General features: G+C 38.8%; 1 protein-coding gene across 1 annotated transcript in view; it reads right to left on the bottom strand.

Moving 5' to 3' along the window:
• Positions 1 to 22,317, bottom strand: part of ARGLU1 (arginine and glutamate rich 1) — a 28,654-nt gene that overhangs the window by 5,931 nt on the left and 406 nt on the right. Inside the window, exons 2-4 of the mRNA XM_008063490.2 lie at positions 21,862 to 22,225; positions 14,238 to 14,463; positions 11,866 to 11,949 (exon numbers count right to left, since the gene is read on the bottom strand). Of these exons, the coding sequence (XP_008061681.2) occupies positions 11,866 to 11,949; positions 14,238 to 14,463; positions 21,862 to 22,225 (674 nt within the window). The remainder of the gene's footprint in view (positions 1 to 11,865; positions 11,950 to 14,237; positions 14,464 to 21,861; positions 22,226 to 22,317) is intronic.

Genomic DNA, 22,317 nt, shown 5'->3' with positions numbered 1-22,317 from the left:
CTCACTCACTGTGTGATGCCCTCTGCCATGGAAAGACCCTCACCAGATGCTGGTGCCAGGCGTTTAAACTCCCAGACTCCAGAACACTTCTGTTTGTATAAATTAACGAGTCTCGGGTATTCTGTTATGGCAGCAAAACGCAGACTAACATGCATGCAATCATATGAAGAGCACTCTGACACTGTCAAAATTTTATCTTTATAGTACTTTAACACAGCAATTCCATTTTCTTGAATTTCTTACATATACTTGCATGGACACACCCACAAAATAAATGTATTTACAAAGTTATTGTTACAATATAGTGTATTTAAAAGACTGTAAAAAAATATTCACCACTCTGGGACTGACTAAAATTGTGGAATACTTATAAAACAACATTGTATAGTTGTCCAAAAAAGGAGGGAAAAGGAGTCCCTTATATTCAGAAACAAAAAAATCTCCAAGTTACACTATTAAATGTAAAAAGGAAAGTACCACACACACGTATACGTCTGTACAATAAAAGACTAAAACCATTTTGTAGTTGTATCTGCCTGAAGATGCAGTTTAAAAATTCTGAAAAAAAAAAAAAAAAGCATATACCTATTGGAGATGGGGATGGGAAGTTAGTGGATGAAGGAGAAAAAGGAGAAAGACTTCAGTTTTTCTTTTAAAACATTTTTAAGCCATATAATCATATTACTTAATGAAAAATAAAAACAAGGCTTTTAGAGTAAAGCAACTTCCTTCACAGACAGAAAATACTAATTCGACTGCACTTTAGATTAGACAAAGAATCAAGTTTCATTTTCACTTAGGTCTAAAAAAACAGGAGATAGAAGTGTTTATGTTGGTTTTTCTCTCAGACTACAGTTCAACAGGGTTAATCCCTAGTGCTACTGTACCTATTAGATTTATGTAATGCAATGAGTTTTTTAGAAGTTCATGTATATAATGTATATTTTGACCTATTATAGCTTCAAACTAAGCATAAATGTTATTCGATTACACTTTGACAAAGAAAAATAAAACTAATCAAACATAAAACCAACAATCACCTCTTATTTTAATATAGTTTCTCTCATATGATTAAAAATCTGGTTTCCTAGATATCATCTCTAAGTGTGGTATGAGCCTATACCTTGCCTGCTAGGTTATTTTCCTACGGCCTTTCCCTCCCCTCCCCTTCCCTCTGCAGTAACATATTTTCCTTCCTAGTGATTTTACTTGCCAGAGAAAATATCTGTTGTTCCTCTCCTCTTTTCTGTTTCAATTTATGCAGAAGAAAGCAGTCTCCACATTGGGGAGTTGGGAGGCATGCCTGTGTATTCGTATAGATGAGTATACTAAGCGCAACCAAAAGGATTATGTGGCAGGCATCGTGGAGGCCAAGGAGAAAGCCAACACCCACAATCTCAGAACCATTACATTAGGATGGACACTCCTAGCCATTATGCTCAGGACACTTGTTCTGTCTCATAAAGGTGTCTTTCAACCCTGCAACACAACCCAACCCAACCCAAAGACAAGATTGGTGAGAAGAAACAAAACAAAATGTACATTATAGTTACCCCTCCCAGTACCTCTGCCCCACCCTCTTTGCCCAGAGTATCTACTGATTTTATAAAACTACTTTTCCAAGCTTCTGAAACTGTCTATAAATTTAATCAAGGTGGTCTGTAGGAACAGTCTCCTTAGCACACAGGGATACTGAAATCTATCCTCTACTTGAAACATATACACATAATATTTTATAAATTTTTAAAAAGATCCAAAGTTAGAAACTCTTAGCAGGAGTGACTAGTGGAACTGATGAACAGTACAATCAGAAACCATACCACTAGAGAGAAATGTGGACTTCTGCATTTTTAAATCTTCCTAGTCACAAAGTCTGATCCACTTTTACAATGTATATCTCCCTTTAAATAACCAACAAATATGAAAATACTAAAAAAGACATTTGATGTCATTAATTCTGATCCTTAGCAAATTATCTTAGTAAAATTTTTCTAAAAAGGTATTCATATACAAGGTTGAAAACATAACATAGAAGGGGACAACAGAAGGAATCTTCATCCTTGTGGCAATTTAGTGATTCTGATAGCTACCTCCTAAGGGTATACAATATCCAAACCCATCGTTACAGGGTATCGTAGCTACCATCTTAAGAGAATACACAGTATCACCCATTCCTTCTACCACGTTTACTTCTTAATTCCTTTTGTATTTTGGGGGGTTTTTTTTCAGTCAAGATATTATGTCACATATGCTGAAGTACAGTGGTACAATCATTGCTCACTGCAGCCTCAAACTCCTGAGCTCGGTGATGCTCTGGCTTCAGGTTCCGAGTAGCTGGGACTACAAGTGCAGCATCATGTGTGGCTAATTTTTTTTTTTTTTTTTTTTTTTTGCAAAAACTGGTCTCAAAACGCCTGGGCTCAAGCAATCCTCCCACCTCGGCCTCCCAAAGTGCTGGGATGGTAGGTGTGAACCACCATACCTGGCCCCTTAAACTTTATAACCTTAATCAGTCTTCATAACCTTAAACAGTTATCTTTATAACCTTAAAACAGTCTTGAAACTTCAAACTTAGATAATATCTCCTGAGATTCCATATTACTTAAAGTGAAGACAACTGCTTCAAGAAGGAACCGGCTAAAGCTGTGCTTAATATGGAATATCAAGTACAAAATTCACTACCTGAGAATTCCCTAACATTGCCAAGGGAAACCTGATGACTTCAGGATTTTCTTTATACATCATAATCTAAAATTCCACAAAAAACTGTACTATCTAGAAGTGGTTCTTTTAATCTTCTGTACCCTATACTCTCTCTTTTCTTTGGGGTCAGTTCTTTTGTCTTGGTCGTTCACTCTTTTTTGAGTTCTTAACTTTTCCTTAAATGTCCTCTCACCAAGCTTATGAATTCTCTCTTTACAGTTTAACAACTGTTATTATTATTATTATTATTTTGAGTTGGAGTCTCACTCTGTCACCCAGACTGGAGTACAGTGGCCGCTCTTGGCCATCGCAGCCTTGACCTGCTGGGCTCCGGCGATCCTTCCGCCTCAGCCTTCTGAATAGCCGGAATTACAGGCATGCCCTACCACGCCCGGCTGATTTTTTGATTTATTGCAGAGATGAAGTCTCGCTGCCCAGGCAGGTCTTGAACCTGCGGGCTCAGGCAATCCACTCACCTCAGCCTCCCAAAGGCGCGGGATTACAGGCTGAGCCACCGAGCCCGGCTAACAACTGTTATTTTACCAATTCAAGGTCTCATTTTTGACTGGCCTTCAGTGACCCTGTGTTTCCAGATTTTGCCTTTATGTTGCCCTATCTAATATCAATATACTCACTAATGTCCAGAACACACTACACATAAGGTCTTAAAACAGTTTATCAACTTAACAATCAGGAGCAAACCCTTCACTCTCATTAAAAATTCTTACCTGACTTTCTCACCACTTCACTTCAAATTACATTATTTGACATTTAAATTTGCTGCCATATATTTCTGTCTTTTAAAATGTATCAATATAACACTATTAGCTCTCCTGAGTACTGTGCCACTTCAGCTTATATATGCTCATTCTAACGTGTTCTTTTTCAATTGTGTTAATTTCCTGTGGCCAGTGTAGCAAATTACAACTGGATGACTGAAATAGAAATTTATTGTAGAGGCCAACAAGTCCAAAATCAGTATCACTGGAACAAAATCAAGATGCTGGCAGGGATGCACTCCCTCCAGAGGCTCTAGGGGAATCCATTCCTGGAAGCTTCCCGTGGTTGCCAGGGCCTCTTAGTATGCAGACACATCACTCCAATCTTTGAACCAATATCCTCCAATCTGTTTGTCTGCACATCACCTTTTTCTGTGTATGTGCGTTCTGTTGAGAGTCTGACAGCCTTCTTTCATCATGTCCCGTCTTTTTTAGCCCTAGCTGGCCTGCTTCTGTGATGTAACATTCTCAGAACCTTGGAGGGCCCCTACATATGTCACACCATTAGACAAAGAGTCCTTCCAGATCTTTCCTGGATATGTTCATCTATTCCTGGCTTTTGTTAAGAAGGCTGAGGGCACCTATGAGTCTCATGCATAGTCTCTATAGCATTGAAAAAAGGTTGTCTAGCCAGATCCTTAGCCTTCTTTCTAGAGCAAATTTTTCTAACAGTGAAAACCTTTTGCAATCTTAATAGGCTGAGATCTTCCCAACATCAAGTGTTGATTCCTTTTATACTCATGCAGTCTTTAATTAGTTATTCTTGCTATTTTACTATGAACAGGAAGAAAAAAAAATCAGACTACACCTTCAACACTTTACTTGAAATTATTCTCAGCAAAATATGAAAAAGTTAATCTCTTGTAGGTTCTGCTTTCCATACAACTGTAGGACACAACTCAGTCAGGTTTTCTATCACTATATAAAAATGACCTCTTCTGGTTTCCAAGAAAATGTTCTTAACTTGCTTCCGAGCCCTAATCATAAGCACCTCTGAAGCTCGTATTATTTCTGCCAGCAGTCTTTTGAAAGCAATATATGCATTTTCTGTCATGTGCTTCAAAACTCTTCAAGCCTACCCACTGTCCAATTCCAAAACCACTTCCACATTTTTAGGTAACACATGACTACAAACTAGATAGTTCAAAACAAGAGAAATTTATTCTGGAAGCCAGAAGTCTGAAGTCAGTTATCAGTGGGTTGAAACCAAGGTGTCTGCAGGGCTATGCTGCCTTCAGAGACCTTAGGGAAGAGAAGTCTGTTCCTTGCCTCTTCCAGCTTCCAGAGGCTGCCAGGATTTCCTGGCTTTGGACTACATCACTCCAATCTTCAAAGCCAACATCTTGAAACCTCTCTCTGTTCTGTCTTTGCTTAGCTAGCTTCTCCTGCCTGTGCTATATGCTAGCATTACCTTTTGCCTCCCTTTTATAAGAAAACATGTGATGGCACTGAAGGCCCACCAGATAATCCAGGATGAACGCCCCATTGCAAGATGCTTAATCATATCTGCAAAGAACTCCCCTCCCCCTTTTGCCATGTATGGAAGCATTCAGATTCCAGGCATTAGAACACAGATATATTTTGTTTTGGAGGGAGAAAGAAGGCATTCTCCAGCCCATCACACAAACTCACTTAAAAGATTCTTGCTGTACATGTTTCTAAGAATTCTTCAGAGCTATCTCTCATTTGCAAAGTGAGCTCTGGTTTACTTTAAACCAAGGTATGTGGAACATACTGCATATATAAGCAACTTTCAAACATGGCACTATTTTTGCCTCTCAAACTGGAAAGGTACAAAGTGGTATTATATAGCATGATGAACTTGGCAAGGAGTGAAAACTATTTAGATACTAAAACCTCAAATAATGCCTCCCTACCCCCCAAGAAAATTAATTTGTTCTTTCTCTGGTCAACCAGTTATTTATAATTTTATTAGAAACTGTCAGTGTGACTCTTACTATAGCTTGGCTTCCACATGCAGAGTAAGTAACATATTCCATCCTTAGTGTTTTTTTGGTTTTTTATTTATCGTAGAGATGAGGTCTTGCCAAGTTGCCCAGGTTGGTCTTGAACCCCTGGGCTTGGGCAATCCTCTCGCCTCAGTCTTCCAAAGTGCTGGGGTTACAGGCATGAGCCATCACACCCAGCTTTCGTGTTTTACAATAATCTTCACCAGGGGATAGGCTAAGAGTAGTTCCTCCTGCTGACACAAACTCCTGGAAGGATACTTTATTCCACAGCAACATCTATCAACTTTTTAAAGTCTTCTTTTCTTTCCAGGTAAGTAAAATTCATGAAAATTTCAGAAGTTATCTGGGATTTTTCCCAGGTACATGACAAAAACACTGTGAAGACTCCAAAAAAAGTGCCATTTTTAACAAAAGAAAATTAATATTCTCCATTGTATTAACAACCCTTCAAATATTTGAAGATAGTTGTGTGTTGCCAATACTAACTAAAGAACTAGGAATCAACTCCAAAAGGCCAAGTCACATCAAGCTACATTTGGATTAATTCTTGTTTGACTTTACAAATTAAGTGTGCATGTTGGTTAATACTTTTTGGGGGTCTTCTTATGGACAGACAAACCAAGTATCTTGAAACATATGTGAAATTGAAAAGAGCAAAAACTAAACAATGGACAAGAGTGCTTAAAGATGATATTCATGAGGCTCAGCTAACATATTCCTTTTTACAGTCATAACTGGGCTTAATCGTTAAACCTTTGTCACAAGATCCTACTTACAAATCAAAAGTGTGACTTTCTTTACTAATTATTTTTAAGTGATAAAATATATATAGTAAAAGTGATATCCATTATAGAACATGTAGAAACTGCAGAAAAATGCAGCCATAAAGAAGGACAAAATTATAAACTTCACAGCAACTTGGATTTCTTAGAGGCTATAATACTGAATGATCTATTACAGAAACAAAGAACTGAGTATCACATGTTCTCATTCATAAGTGGACCTTGAACAACTATCATAATACTATGAGAAAAGGATTGTCAGTAGTGGGAAATTGCCGGGGGAGGGGGGATGCCACACCTCATCAACAAGGGTACCTGCATAATGAACATTTGTATACTTAACCTGAATTGTACTCCACATCTTTAAAATAAAAAATATATACCTTAAAAAAAAAAGACACTGCAGAAAAAACATGACTATTAATTAAAGATTAGCACTTTGGCCTATTCTTCCCTCTTTAAATGTGCAAATATACTTTTTTCAAAATAATAGGATCATATTATATATATCAATGTTGGTTGGCTACCTCCTATTTGTTTTCCCCCTATATAATCCAATATTTGTTGGCTACAGAAAAACCCACTGTATTTTATCTAACAACTTGGACACTTTTCATTATTTTGAATAATCTAAAGAGAATATTCTTGTGTGTAAATTTATTTCTGTACAATTTAATTTCATGAGATGAATTCTTAGAAGAAGAAGAATATAAACTTTTTGACATTTACTGAGTTAATGGTAAACATTTTGTGAAATTGTTATACCCATTTAAATTCCCAGGATCATCATATAAAGAGGCCTTTTTATACTATACCATACCACTGTCAACACAGAACACTGAAAAAAATAGTTTTTCTAATTTTGGATTTGATATCAGAGAAAGGGAAGAGAGGGGGTCATTCCTTTGCTTCCCTACTGAGGTCAGAATACATTTTCAGGAATTTATTAGAGTTACTTCTTATTCCACTTTTGTGAATAATCTTTTACGTCTTTCTTTTTAAATCAGAGGCTAGTCTTCTTTACTGATCTGTAAGACATTACTGTATTGCTATAATGTTTAAGAAATATCCCCCATCCCTCCCTTTTTCCAGGGTACTTTCTTTACCATCCTGTCTTTTCTATAATCTGTTTTCCACACAACTTCTTGCCATGCATAAGGTTGGTTTACTATTACTTTTACCACTACTTACTAAAACTACTACTTTTCCCAGTATCCCAAAAGATTCCACGCCTTGCCTTTGTTCTATTCTACTTTCCAAAAGACTTTTGCCCTGTTTCATTTCCTCACATTCCTGTCTGCCTCCTAATTCAATATTTACCCATCCATCAATGCCAAGCTCAAGGAGTCCCTCTTCTAGGAAGTCTTCCCAGCTGGCTCAGGGCAATTATCTCATATCACTACCAAGTATTCCCATAGTACTAATTCATCTGTCTTTTCTTGAGTTGTCCTTGTCTACACAATTAATACATTAGATTATTTAAGGGCACTAATGCCTTATCTATTTTTCACCAAAGTGCCTTTTTTTAAATTTTTGAGTCAGAGTCTCACTCTGATACCCAGGCTGTAGTGCAGCAGCATGATCACGGCTACTGCAGCCTTGACCCGCTGGGCTCATGCAATCCTTCAGCCTCAGCCTTCCAAGTAGCTGGAACTACAGGCGTGTACCATCAAGCCGGGCTAATTTTTAAATTGTAGTGTAGAGACGAGGTTTCACCACATTGCCTAGGCTGGTCTCAAACTCCAGGGCTCAGGTAATCAATCTCGCCTCAACCTCTCAATGTGTTGGGATTATAGGCGTGAGCCACTACACCGGCTGCTTTTCTCAATATATATTTCAATGAGAAGTTACATTTAGCCACCCTGCATCTTCCATCACTTCCTAGAGGCTAGAATGCGTCCCATTCTTCTTGCTTTATATGGCACAGAGTCCGCATTTCTAAGCACATTTACTCTATCATGAAGCAAACACAACTACTGGTTCGACAACATAAACTATCACCATGAATACATCCAGCAAAGGTCGTCTATAATATTCTATTATACACCCTTTCCTTTCTCAAATACTTAATATTTTAACAAGACTTTTATTTATATATCTATTTTAAAGATGTGGGGTACAATCGGGATTAGGTATAAAAGTGGTCATCATGCAGGAAAAGTCTGGCTCTCAATTTGGTCCCCACTTTGCCTGGTTTGAGATCAGGCACCCTTATTAATGTTATGTGCCCCCTCTCCTTCCCATGGCAGTTTCTAACAAGACTTTCAATACACTTCATATAATATTTGCCAATAAACATGTATAAAGATTAAAGAACAGTGATCAGGCTGGGCTCAGAGGTTCAGCTGTAATTCCAGCACTTTGGGAGGCCGAGGTGAGAGAATTGCCTGAGTCTGCAGGTTCAAGGCCAGCCTGGGCAACTTGGCAAGACCTCATCACTACAATAAATCAAAAAATTGGCCAGGTGCGGCAGTGCACTCCTGTAGTTCTGGCTACTTAGAAGGCTGAGGCGGAACGCTCGCCGGAGCCCAGCAGATCGAATGTGCCACGGCACTCCAGACTGGGTGATGGAGTGAGACTCTGACTCAAAAAAAAAAAAAGAGTGATCAAAATTGAGAGAAGGGTATGAAAAAGGACAACAAAATTAAATGAAAACTCAACATGTGCCTTGTCGTCATTACTTAGCATTTTCTGTCTCCTCCTACACAAAAATACTCTACTTTTCCTGCTAGCATGACTACCAAAGGAACCAAATAACTTTTCTCCAACATTAACAATTCCCTATACTATCAACTTTATAGCAAACACAGTAAGCAAATATATTAAATATGCCCCAATTCTTACCAAACTTTCTTAAATTCAAGACTCTTTTTCCCTAAGGTATCTTTTCTTTCTTTTTCTTTTTCCTTTTTTTTTTTTTTGAGTTGGGATCTCACTCTATAACCCAGGCTGAATGGGGTGCAGTGGTATGATCCCAGTTCATCACAGCCTCAAACTCCTGGGCTCAGATAATCTTTCCACCTCAGCCTCCCAGGAAGCTGGGACTACTGTTGTGTGCCATCACATCCAGCTGATTTTATCTGTGTGTATAAGTAGAGACAAGGTCTCACTATGTTGTCCAGGCTGCTAAGACATCTTTTCACGGAGTTTTATCAAAAACATGCTGTCACAATGGTGTCATTCCCTATGATCTACCAGATCAGATCTAAGTCTGTGCACTCCAGAACTGTGTTAGTGTAAAGTGTGGCCCACAGACTAGAGTCAGTTTACAAACTGCAATCAAGCCACAAAAAGAACAAACTAAGAATAAGCATTTTAGAAGCTTCTATAGCAATTTGATCTCATTTTTCTGGTAATTCATAATCGTATTGTGCAAAAGTAGTAGTCTGAGACAAACTGGGATTAAAAAATGAAACTGGCCATTTACTACCATTTGGGTTGTATTCTCAATTATGCTTACCAAACTTTTTCCAGTAATAAGACATCTAAAGTTATATTTTTATGGTTCATGTGGACAAAGAAGGCTAAGAGGGACATAAGAAGACCAAGAGATCGATAGGCACCCCAGGGTCAGAAAGGTTCAAGATCTTGGCATGGGACATCAAGCACAGAAGTTTTCAGGCTACCCACAAACTGAACCTACCAGTTATCCAATCTCTTCAGTATGTCCTATGAGGAATTCTAGTTCCACCTGCTTGATAACTTTGCTTTCATGTCTGAACTGTCAATCATATTTTTCCTCTCTTTTGGAATGTCCATGCCTCACCAACCAGATTGTTTACTGTTCAAAGCTCAATCATCTGAACTCAAATTAAGATTCGTATTTTCCCTCTTCTTCCTCCCTGTAATGAGATCCTTTCCTTATATAAATCACAAAAAAAGCATTATCACATACTTATTCATAAGCAGGTAGTAATATATCTTACAATGGCTCATCCATTTCGTCCTGCTTTCTCTACCTAAGCAGATTTTAAGATCTTGCTCTAGAAAAGCAGAATTACAACCTTCCAATACAGCAGTCAAAAACACAAGGACAGAGATATTTACCAAGAATCCATTGTGCCATGCTCACTACATTGTCTGGGTTATTTCTAGAACTCCCTTTTATCTGGGTTATGCTATATTTTAGAAGATCATTCTCTAGAAGCAACTGCCCCACATTAACTTTTTACATTCTTATCGATTACTGGATACATCATTTGTGGTCTACTCTTTCACACCTATGCTCAATGGTTCCAATGTTATATTAGACCCTCTCAGATCTATGGGCATTTGTAAACAGAGTCACAGAATATCTTTGTATCACATAACTGGAGCTTATTATTTTCTCCCTCCCCAGTCAACAAGAGTCCCTCCCTGGGTCATATCATTCATGGCACTAAATACCACCAATCTCTCCCCTACCTTAGTACATTTCCTTCCATCTCTGATTTGTATTTTTACCTAGAAGTAGTCTTCCTGTATAGCATATTCACAGGGGGGAGTACAGTTTTTCCTTGTAATACCTGACTATCCTCTACTGTGTTTTCTTTTTTTTTAATATCCATAGTTCTTTAATCCTAGCTTTCTTCTCATAGGGAAACCACCTCAAAAAATATTCATGCTTTAAATTTAAAAACCTTAAGACATCAAAAACTTCATTCTTATTTATTTATTTGGAGTCAGAGCCTCACTTTATTGCCCAGGCTGGAGTACCGTGGCACAATCACACCTCGCTGCAGCCTCGACCTCCTGGGCTCAGGTAATCCTTCTGCCTCAGTCTTCTGAGTAGCTGGGACTACAGATGCACACCACCACGCCCGGCTGATTTTTTTTATTTTTGTAGAGAAAAGGTCTCACTATGTTGCCTAGACTAGTCTTGATGGGCTCAAGCAATCTTTCTGCTCTGGCTTCCCAAAGCACTGTGATTACAGGCATAAGCTACCATGCCCAGTCAACTCTATACCACTTTAACAACGCTAATATGTGTGCTTACAAAATAAAAAAACAGAGAAATGCTTTTTAAAAAAAAAAAAAAGGAAGAAAAAGTCGAGGTCAAATGATCTAATTTTTTTTAAAAATCACCTCAATCTTCTTATATTGGCTTCATTACTGCTTTAAAATTGCCTTGCATCACTTTGGTTCACATCTTTCTTTATCATATAATTACTTAAGTCTGTATTTCTTGTTAGATTATAAACTAGGAGTGGGAAATAGGATGTATTCCTCTTATACACTTACTACCAAATAGATACTACCTACTTATTCTCTCTAGTGATAGGTAAGAAAGCAACTAATGCATAATGCAAGTGAAATGCTGCATATTAGTTCATTCAAATACCTCCAAGACTATGGTGTTGTTGTTGTTTTTAGGCATAGGAGAAACGTGAATGAAGTTAGGATAGAAAAAACAGGAGAGGGAATAATACACTTTCCCCAGAAAACCTGTTTTAAGCCACTGCAAATTCTACAGTTCTCTCCAGATCAGAAATAAAAAGGTAGTCAACTGGTCCTATGCTTGCTTACAAAGCCTTTTAAGTAGTCTCAAGATATCTGAAAATGTAAGTTAAATTATAGAGTGCAAAATCATTCCACAAAATCTGAAAAAATAAGGCAAGATGCAAAGTACTTTCCCACAGGCTCTGTACTTACCAGTTTGGCTTGTGCTTCTGCAATTTTTCGGTTATTCTCTTCCAGTATTCGCTCTAGCTCCTCACGTTTTGCGCGTTCTTCCTCCTAAAGGGGAGGACATGTTAAGATGTTAGAAAGATAAAATGCTTATTTTTACTGATAAATATTTACTAATCTTCCTCTGAACTTTCTTGATCTGACTTACAGGGTAGCGTAATAGCTACCTCCTCTCTGACAAACGATAAACTGCGCAGTCACTCAAATTGGTTTCTAGTGCTAAATTTAAATCATCCCTCCCAGTCCAAACAGCAACCGACTAAACCCTCCCTATGATAGTCTCCTGGCAATTACTACTAATACTTTAATATCACAGAAATCAACAAGGACAACTACAAAACTGGATAGTATTTACCAAATTAAAAAAGTAACATATAAAAGATAAATAAAGTGAACGTTTGTCTCACCAATTGTGTATACCTACGCATTCTTTACCTATACTCCTTTAATCAGCATTAAAAGTTGAATATTTACTGTCTTGTCCAGTGTCCTGCAGAGTGTGCTCCTCGGCTGCCATACGCGCCAGCTTCCTCTTTAAAATGATTTGTACTGTTAGCTTGGCAAGACCTGCATCCGCAGCTCAACCATTTATAAAGGAACAACATACAAGGAAGGCTGAGCTGAGGAATGCAGATGTTTATGGTAAGAAGGAACAAAAAATGTAATTCATCATTCCTAAGGCAAACAATTAATAAGAAAAATACATTTACTGTTAGTGAAAAATACAAATGGTAATCCATACTTCATGGAACTAAGGGCTTCTTCCATGGGGAAAATGGACTTAACATTCAGATGTTGACAATTTCTAAAGGCAGCTCATATTGTCATCTACAATCTGAACTGAAATTCAGGAATCCGGGGGATGCATGGTCAGGAAATAAAATTCTGTAACTTATTTTTTCTTGGAGAATTGGATGAGATTTTATAATGCAAACTATATGAAGACTGCTTGATGGTTTGGGCAGTGTTCAGATCACAGCAAACATATTCAGATAATTTTAATATTTGAAAAGACTGTCAGAGGGTTGTGTCCGTGTAAAAAAAACTGTTAATATGAAACAAAAAGCAAGTGAAGAGAAAAAAATCTTACTATGATTAATAACTCGCTACAAGACAGCACCATTACTCCAAAAATATCTTCATTATTAAAAGCACTGATATAAATAAAAATTGGATACATTCAATTCCAGTCTGTGAAATCCACCATAAACATAAAGCATGTACATCTAGTTAAATACAGGACAAGGGAAATGCATTTTAAATGCTAAGCTTACTGGAAAGCAAAGCGATTTTAATATGTCAACTTGTCCACAAGAATGCCAAGACATTGAGTCACATATTTTGAGTCAAATATTTCAGTTCCAGAAAGTACAACCCCAGGATTTCCTATGCCACACACCAATGGGATTCATACTCATTATGCAAAGTATGATGATGGGACACTCAGGACTGTAAAGTAATTTGCCTTGAGTGTTTCAGTGACTTTCACCAAGTTTGGGGATCCTGGAGTAATCAGTGCAAACAAGCCATAAAGCTTCAGTAGCAAATTACTGTCTCACAGAAAGACATTTTCAGCTTCTGCTCCAGCTGCTGATAAAACAAATCATGTGTTTAGCTTGACTCCAGACAAGGACAACCTGTTCCTTCATAACTCTCTAGAGAAAAAAAGGAGTTGTTAGTAGATACTAAAAAAGTGGATGAATGATCTGGACATTTTTCCTAAAAAGATTCCTTAAAACACATTAGGAAAATGGAGGGCCTTATGATCAGAATGCTAGAATTAGTCCACTTTGTTGAAGCAGGATTTGGGGGAGGGGGTGAGGAATAAAAGAAGGAAAAAAAGACGAGTGAGAAAACCTATTTATCAAAAGCAGGTGCTGTCACTCAATGTTAGGCCCTGCTCTTTTTTAATCTGACTGAAGGCAAAAAGCCTCTCACAGTCTAGGTAATAGAGTGATAAACAGAAGAGAAAAATATACAACCACAGGTGGATTTTTAACCTTTTCCCTTTACCACTCCCTGTCTCCCCCAGCCCTCCCAAAAAAGAATGTAAGTCCTGCAGCCATGGCAAAAGTTTCAAACACTTCTCAAATATGTAAGCCAGTTCCATTAGATCAAAAAGTATCCTTGGATATGTTTTATGAAAGTAAGCTTTTAAGTATCAGCCAGCACTTCTGAATAAGCTAAAAAATTAACTTTCGCAGCAATGTAAGTTTAGATGAGAAAGGAATTAGATAGTCTGTATTCCATCTCGTTCTGAACTGAGCAGGAGGCACGACCCAACACTGAAAGTTTTGCCATGGACTGTCTCTACTTTCCAAACGACCGAGCGTTACCTCTCTGGCTTTTTGTGCTGCAAGCTCAGCTTGTCTCTGTCGCTCGAGTTCTTCGAGCAACTGCTTTTCCATGATGCGCTTGGCTTCCTCCACCCTTCGGAGAACTTCTCGCTCAATTTCATCCTTCCTTTTCTCCAATTCTTCCTCTACCCTTTTTGCCACCAATTCTTCCACTCTTCGTGCTGTTTCTTCCTCGATGAGTTTTTCTTCTATTTCCTGTTGTCGGCTAGCAAACAAGTGAAAAAAATTGACTTATTTTTAAAATTATGAATTTAGACAAAACTGGCTTTAAGTCTATATCAATAGAAGACTCACTATAACCCTTTTTTTTTTGAGTTGCTTTCATGTCACATTTAAAGAAATGATAGGTACTAAGAGAAATGCTAAGTGATACAGAGAAATTCATTTTGTTTTTCTCAATCACATTCCAGCTCCAGAAAGACTGGTAGATACAAAAAGCCAAACGCATTAGTTTCGATTTAGAAACTATATATTTAAACAGAAAATCTACTTCTGTTATCAACTTTATAATGAGAGGACAAGCTATTAAAATACATGGCTTTGCTCATTTGCCAATCAACTCAGTCTAAGGGTTGAGCTACAGAGAAGTTAGGAGAAATTACTATGTAGCAGGCAATTCAGATCAGCCGAATTAATTTTCCCCTAAGCAAAGACAGAATACAGACTTGAAGAGATTCAGACTATTGAAGTAACAGTAGTGTGTAGCTTATCCTGAAAATATGACCAACTTAGGTTTTGAACTTAATATTCTTTACTGTGGCCTTCTTCCTTTTGTTAATAGATTTTCTATTAAAAGCTCCTCTAGAGATGGGAAAGTAAGAAAGTGAAAATATATTTTTATTATCCAAAAGAGTTCAATGAAGCATGAATACTATTGTTTTAATTAAATTACTTTAATCCCATTTTGATTTTATGAACCAATTTACTCAAAATGAAATTTTGTGCTGGAAATACCGCATTAATGAAGGTACTGCTGTGAAAACCTTGCATATTTTATACCAATAATACTCAATGACAGCCACTAGTCACGTGTCTAGTCTGCACTGAAGATTAATATGGAAAAAAAGAATACAAATGATCTCATATTTTTATTTGGGTGTTTAAAAAATCGTATTTTGTACTGACTGATCTATCACAGAAACAAAGAACTGAGTACCACATGCTCTCACTCATAAGCCAACTTTGAACAATTATCATAATACTGTTAAGAAAGGGATTGGCAGTAGTGGGAAACTGCCAGGAGAGGGGGGCACACCTCATCAACAAGGGTACCTGCAAAATGAACATTTGTATACCTAACCCTGAATGCACCCTACATCTTTAAAATTAGAAATTTAAAAAAATTAAATTAAAAGATAGTATTTTGGATAAACTAAGACTATATTTTAAAAATAATTTCATTAGCTTCTAGTGACTACTAGGAAATTTTAAATTATATATATGTTCACATTATATTTCTATTGAACAGCACTCTGAAACAGTAATTTGTGCTGAATAAATAAAGTCAGAGGCTTTTTCCTAAGAGGCCAATTTATTAATGTTTCAACTTTCTCATAATTCACAAAATGAAATAAAACCTGCAGCTTTTGTATCTTTTGATGACTCATTTGATATACACATGTATGAGATAGTCATTCATTTTATCTGTTTAGTAAAGATTTCACAGTTTCTAAGTGACCTTTAAACACCCAATCCACTTCAACTCAACTCTATTCTTGGGGATGATTCAATTACCATACAAAGACTTTCACTCTCAACCTGTTACTTATTCCCAGTGATATACTAACACCAATGTGTCTTAAACATTCTGATTCATTTCAGTTCCTACATTTAACTTTCACATGTTTCAGTCAAGGAGATAGTAGGTACTGAGAAAACTTATTTTCTGTCGAGGTTCTATATATTTGCAACACCCATTCTGAAGATTCTGTTGTTTCCTAAATAGCTCCTTCCCAAAACTAAATTTTTTTTTAAAAGGACATGAAAGCCTAAGACGTACTGTGCTTCCTTTCCTTTTCAACTTCCAATTATATACAGTATTAGAGTATATACAGTAAGTAAAGTATTTCAAGGCTGGGCATGGTGGCTCACGCTTGTAATCCCAGCACTTTGAGAGGCAAAGGCAAAAGGATGGCCTGAGCCCAGGAGTTCGAGCCCAACCTGAGCAGCACGGCAAGACCTCATCTCTACAATAAACCAATCCGCCAGTCATGGCAGTGCAGGCCTGTGGTCTCAGCTACTTGGAAGGCTGACGTGGAAGGATCGCCTGAGCCCAGCAGGTCAAAGCTGCAGTAATCGTGATCGTGTCATTGCACTCCAGTCTGGGTGCCAGTGAGACTCCAACTCACTTTAGCTAAAGCAGCTCAGTAAGAGAGCAGATACTCTCCCCAATGCTAAAAATGAACCACCAGGAACATCTAAATGAAAATCAGACAGCAGTTTCAATGGAAATTAAACCAAACTTCAACATAAAATATTGCTTCTCTGTCACCCAAAGGGAAAGAAACAAGTAACAGATGAAAACAAATAAGGATGACAACTGATGAATCTGGATGATGGGCAAATAAGGATAATAACTTAATAGTTTAAAAGCATACACACACCTACATATTTTTGCTAGAGCAGTATAAGAAGAAATTTACTACTTACAATTTCAAAACCAATACAATGCAACTTTTAATGACTAATGCTAAGTGGGCCACAGTATTGACTATTCAAAAGGAAGAAAATGTAAGTCAGGTCCAATTAAAACTTTCAAAGTGGAAAGGAAGGAAAAAAATAGGATAAGGCCCCAGGTTAGCACATGGAAAAAAGCTGCCAAGTTAGGAATTTGGTGAAGGTAGAAAAGATCTGATACACATTCAGGATTTTTGCCAGGCAGTCAAGTCATCCCTAAGTGAAAACACAACAGCTAACAGGCCCACATTTCCACAGATTTGGTCAGTAAGAAGAAAACGAGCCAAATAAACTTACAGCAAAAGCCAAATCAGCAGTGTGAGCTCCCTGCTTCTATTTCCACTGATGACACCAAACTAGGGGGCCGGGATGAGAGACAGGGCAGGCTGTGGGTTGCTCTGCTGGCTGCTAAGGAGTCAGTTCTACCTACAGCTCTGCAATTTTATAGCCCAAAGGGAAGGGCAAGTGGAAAAGCCCCATGCTCAACCACAACAGTGGAGAATGAGAAACGGCCTGGTGCACTTTCTCACAAGGCTGCTTATCTCCCTTTGTTCCGGGAGGAACTGCAAGGCATCCCACCTCCGACTGCAATTACACTTTGCTGATTTGTATTAGTGGAGACAGGCAAGGTCAGGGCACTGTTTCCCTGCAAGTATTATGTAAGAATATATTTTTTGTTGTTTTTATTGGTGAGATTAAAAATGTTATTTCAGTCATTAGAAAAAAAATTTTCATCAGTTTTTAGAACCAATGTTGAAGAAGTTAAAAGTTCAACTTTATCCTCTCTCCATACACATAATTCAGAAAAACCAATGGACACAAATATAACTGAATTAGGCATGAGTTCATCTTTACTGATGGCAAATTTATCATCATAATAAAGTCGCTATATTAAGCTAACTCCCATAAGAAACACTGGAACTCTTTTGAGAGGGGAAAAAAACCCCTTTGGTCATTACTGTCTTAAGAGCAAAAGTATCTAACAGCCCATTCACTCCTTAAAACTTTTGCCATTGGAATTGTCACCCTCATCATGTTCCTTTCTCTCTTTTCCTCACACTGCTTTGCTGCATCCATTCCCTCTGCCAATAATCTATGCTACTGATGGGAGGGTTACATCAAAATCTCCAAGTTTTTCGATGGAAATGATAGAATACCAGGTCCCCATTTTCTCCATGCTCTCTAGTAGTACTACAGAGCAACTGACACAATTATTTTTAAAACATCTTCAAATGTGGGAACTCAATCCTGGGGGCTTACTTCTAGGAACTGTGTGATAACTACTAGCAAACAGTACTTATTGACTACTTAATTGGTACTAAATACTGTGCCAAAAGCTTTATATGCCATGTCATCATTTAAATAAATGATTGTTCCTATGAAATAGCCATTAATATACTCATTTTTACTGAGACTAAAAAGTTGTAGTTTTCTGAACTCCCCGAATGTCACTGAGATGTTACTCTGAACCTAGGTAGACTATACTACCTTACACTATTTCTCCAAGACAAGTGAGAGAAGGAAAGGCATGCACAAGGATCTAACTACCAAAATGACTATTAACAAAAAATACAACGTTCTAAACATCAGCTAGGTCTTATCCCCTAAAGTTCTCAGAGCCATAACTTCCAAAATATGCCATTCTATATACTGAGTTTGCACGTAAAAGCTTGCCTTCGCTCTCACAATGAGCTGCTCAAGTATTCTTCCATTTCTAAGAATCATTCATATAGATCCCAGTTTGGTTTAGAGACTAATTTAGAAGGCTCTTAAACTGCCATGCAGTTGAACACTAAGGATATTCGAACCTAGATATCACAGGCTAGAATAACTTACTACGCCATTAACATTTTCCTGATTTGCTGCAAGTCACTGTCAGCTGTCTATTTTCTCAACAATTAACACAACGTGCATACAGCATCTCAAAAGAGCACATAAGGAACCGGCGAAGGAATCGCATTAAATGGCTAGGACACAGGGATAAAAGAGATCTTCTGAGCTGAATTTTGAATTACGTGAATTTTGAACTATTTGAATTTGAACTATTCAAAAATGGGGAAAAATTTTAAAAATTTACAGGCCTAGCTTTTAATCATTAAGATTACAACTTGTAGGATCACTTAAATTCACCAGAATCGGTCTGGCTACATGTACGTAAGTTAGCAATATTTATTGAGACCCAGTATATGTCAAGCACCATCTAGGTAGGTGGAATATCTGTTTTTTATTTAAGACCTCAGAAGCGACAAATCAATATAGTTTTCAATCTTACCAAAGATTTCCTAATTGGCTAAACCCAACAGAGGATTGTGATTTTGCTGTCTCTCTCTTCATCTAACCCTAGGCTTCTGGAACATACACTCAAAACTATGCATTCTTGTGGTATCTCTTTTCTGCTTCTACCACAGGCTTTTTTTCCTCTTCCTAAATGCAAATACAGATATTCTTCAAGGTTCTTTCAGTCCCCTAAACCAACTGCTCTTCTCTCTCCACATCCTCCCTGGGTCAATCCATACACTCTCAAGGTTTCACTGACACAAGTGAAGCCCCTCTTTGCTAGGCTTCAGTCCCCCGTTATCAACTCTGGATAAACTCAGTACAATATATCCAAAACTAGTGCCCATGGTGGAAGCACCAAGGGAAACTCTTATCCTCTTTCTCTCTCCCTTTTCCGCTATTCACAAAGCTGCTGACATTTTAACCAGTACCTAACACAGGGTAGTTACTTAAACATTCGGTAAATGAGTTGCAATAGCCACACTATAAACGTGAGAGCCAACATGAATGCTTCCTTTTCACTCCATATGTCCCACACCCAATTTTATATGCCCTAAATGTTTCCTAAGTCTATTCCCTCCTTTCCATTTCAATAACCGCCCTCACTACTCTTGTGTGAACTTCTGTGCCCATCTCTTGAGTTTCCATCCTATACAACAACCATCGATCCATTTAGGAAAAAAAAAGGCACCATGTCATGTACCTGCTTAAAACCTTTCCCGTTTCTAGGATAAAATCGAAGCTCTTTAATAAGGCATGCAAGACCCCTGGCATGACTCTCCATCTCTATTTACCTCTCCAGGGGCTCCATGACTTTACTATTTACAGAACTTCCTGCCCTGAGCCAATAGTTAGTTACCTGAGGAGGACTCCATGTCAACACCATTTTCCTCCATTCTCTGCAACGAGGCAGGAGTGGGGGAAGGAGGCTCTTTCCTTTGGTGCACACGGATCCTATACCTGGTCTGACAGTCACACATTCCTCTACCCTCCAACTCATTCTTTAGGTCAACTAAGGTATTTACCCACCCAGGACACGTCCTCTATACAGTTACATTACCGTCACTGAAATTAGTACACTGTTTTATTATCCATCTAATTATTTGTCTTCCAGCTAGATCAAGCTTGATCTTGGAGAGAGGCCATCATCTTTATATTAACAGTGCATAGCACAGAGGCTGGCTCTTATTAAATAATGCTCAATAGATGTTAGCTGAATGAATAAACTAACCAACATGGATTTGTAGACTGACAGCTACTTCCTCCCATTCCCAAGGCCCCAACACCTATGCCTTTCCAGTTTCCTCTGCATTATTTCCAAGGCACTAGAATATATTAAGCAGCGTCTGCTGCACGGCCAACAGGAATGTAGTGCACAGGTGCCTGCTAGCTCTACCCCTTTCTCCCTCCTAAGTGCTAACGGCAGTTTACATCCTCTCCCAGCCAGGAACCATACAGCTACTCTACTTCCCATCTTTTCGTACCTGGATTTTTTCCTCTGGAGTCCACCTGTAGCTTGCTACATGTGTCTAATTATTCCCCGCATAACAAGTTTCCTTTCATTTCTCCTGCAAGCCCTAGCTTTCTAGTGAAACACAACTCATTACCTTTGAGGGGATCTCCTTTGTTTCCACATGGAAAAATTATCTCAGTGATGTCTTAGGCAATTGTTCATATGTTCATCTTTTGATAGTTATTTGAGAATTGTACTGCTAGAGTCAGGGCCTTGTTCAAGACCCAAAAGCTGGATTCTACATAATCAAGGCTTAATGTGAAACAGCCCCTTGAACTCTGTTTAAAATTTTGTTTAAGCCGGGCTCAGCGGTTCAGCCTGTAATCCCGCGCCTTGGGAGGCTGAGGTGAGTGAATTGCCTGAGCCCGTGGGTTCGAGACCTGCCTGGGCAACTTGGCAAGACCTCATCTCTACAATAAATCAAAAAATTTAGCCGGGCGTGGTAATGCGCGCCTGTAGTTCCAGCTACTCGGAATGCTGAGGCGGAAGGCTTGCCGGAGCCCAGCAGGTCGAGGCTGCGGTGGTCGGCAGTGGCCACTGCACTCCAGTCTGGGCGACAGAGTGAGACTCCAAATCAAAAAAAAAAAAAAAAAAGTTGAAAAGTTTGTTGAAAATTTGCACTTTTACTGTATTTAGACCTAAGAGACTCATTATATGTCTAAGAGTTCAAAGTACAGGAAACGTGAAAGTGTTGCATATGACTTAGAAGAAATGCTGGCAGCAAGACAGCTCTAAGCACCGCTTCCTCTAATACCAGTGCTCCAGTCCCTACCCCTGAATAACTAGCAACTAGCTGCGCTGGAAAGTCCACATAACACAAAGCAAACTGCAGAAAAACCCAAAACCCCTGACAATCCCGCACACATAAATTCGTCTCAGGAAAATCATAAATGAGGTAACAACCCTGCCTCATGTGCACTTTCTAAACATTCACTGAAGAACTGAGCAAAGATGGCCAGTTAAATAGGGAGCACCATCATCGTTCAGCTCTACTTTTCAATGTGGCTTTTGGGAGCTGAATACCCAGGGCATCAGCGTGTCGGAATCTTAAAGTAAAAAATACAATAAAACGCTCCACTTTGAAATCAAAAGTTCCTTTAGTCTGAGATTATCCACGTCTCTCATATCCAGAGATACCCGAGAGGGGGCTCTTTCTCACGCACGAGTCTACCCCATCGGGACCTCGAGCAAGCAACTCTCTTCCCGGAACTCTGATGTCCCACGAAGTAAAAAGCATACACGTGCGCAGTGCCGACCCTTTCAAATGTCTTGGAAACAAGTACACTGCACGGGGGAGACAAGTTAACAAAAACGCACATGTCCGCGAGAGGCGGACCCGGCAAAAGCAGAAAAGGGGCGGGCTCGGGCGCGGACGGGGGCGGGCGACCCAGGTGAATTCCAGGGTCAAGACGCATCCCCCGAACACTTCCGGTTCGTGCATTTCTCCCTTTCACATGCCCACGGCGGGCAAGCTGGAGGCAGCGAAGGCCGCCGCGACGCCCTGGCCATCGGAACACCCCACGCGGAAAGGCATCTCGGGGCTGGGGGGACGCCCTAGAGCGGCCCCTCAGTCCCGAGGGCGCCGAAGCCCCG

Source organism: Carlito syrichta, unplaced genomic scaffold, assembly GCF_000164805.1.
Source record: "Carlito syrichta isolate Samal-C Ts95f unplaced genomic scaffold, Tarsius_syrichta-2.0.1 Scaffold306872, whole genome shotgun sequence".
Taxonomy (NCBI): domain Eukaryota; kingdom Metazoa; phylum Chordata; class Mammalia; order Primates; family Tarsiidae; genus Carlito; species Carlito syrichta.
This window is presented reverse-complemented; position numbering and strand designations above follow the sequence as displayed.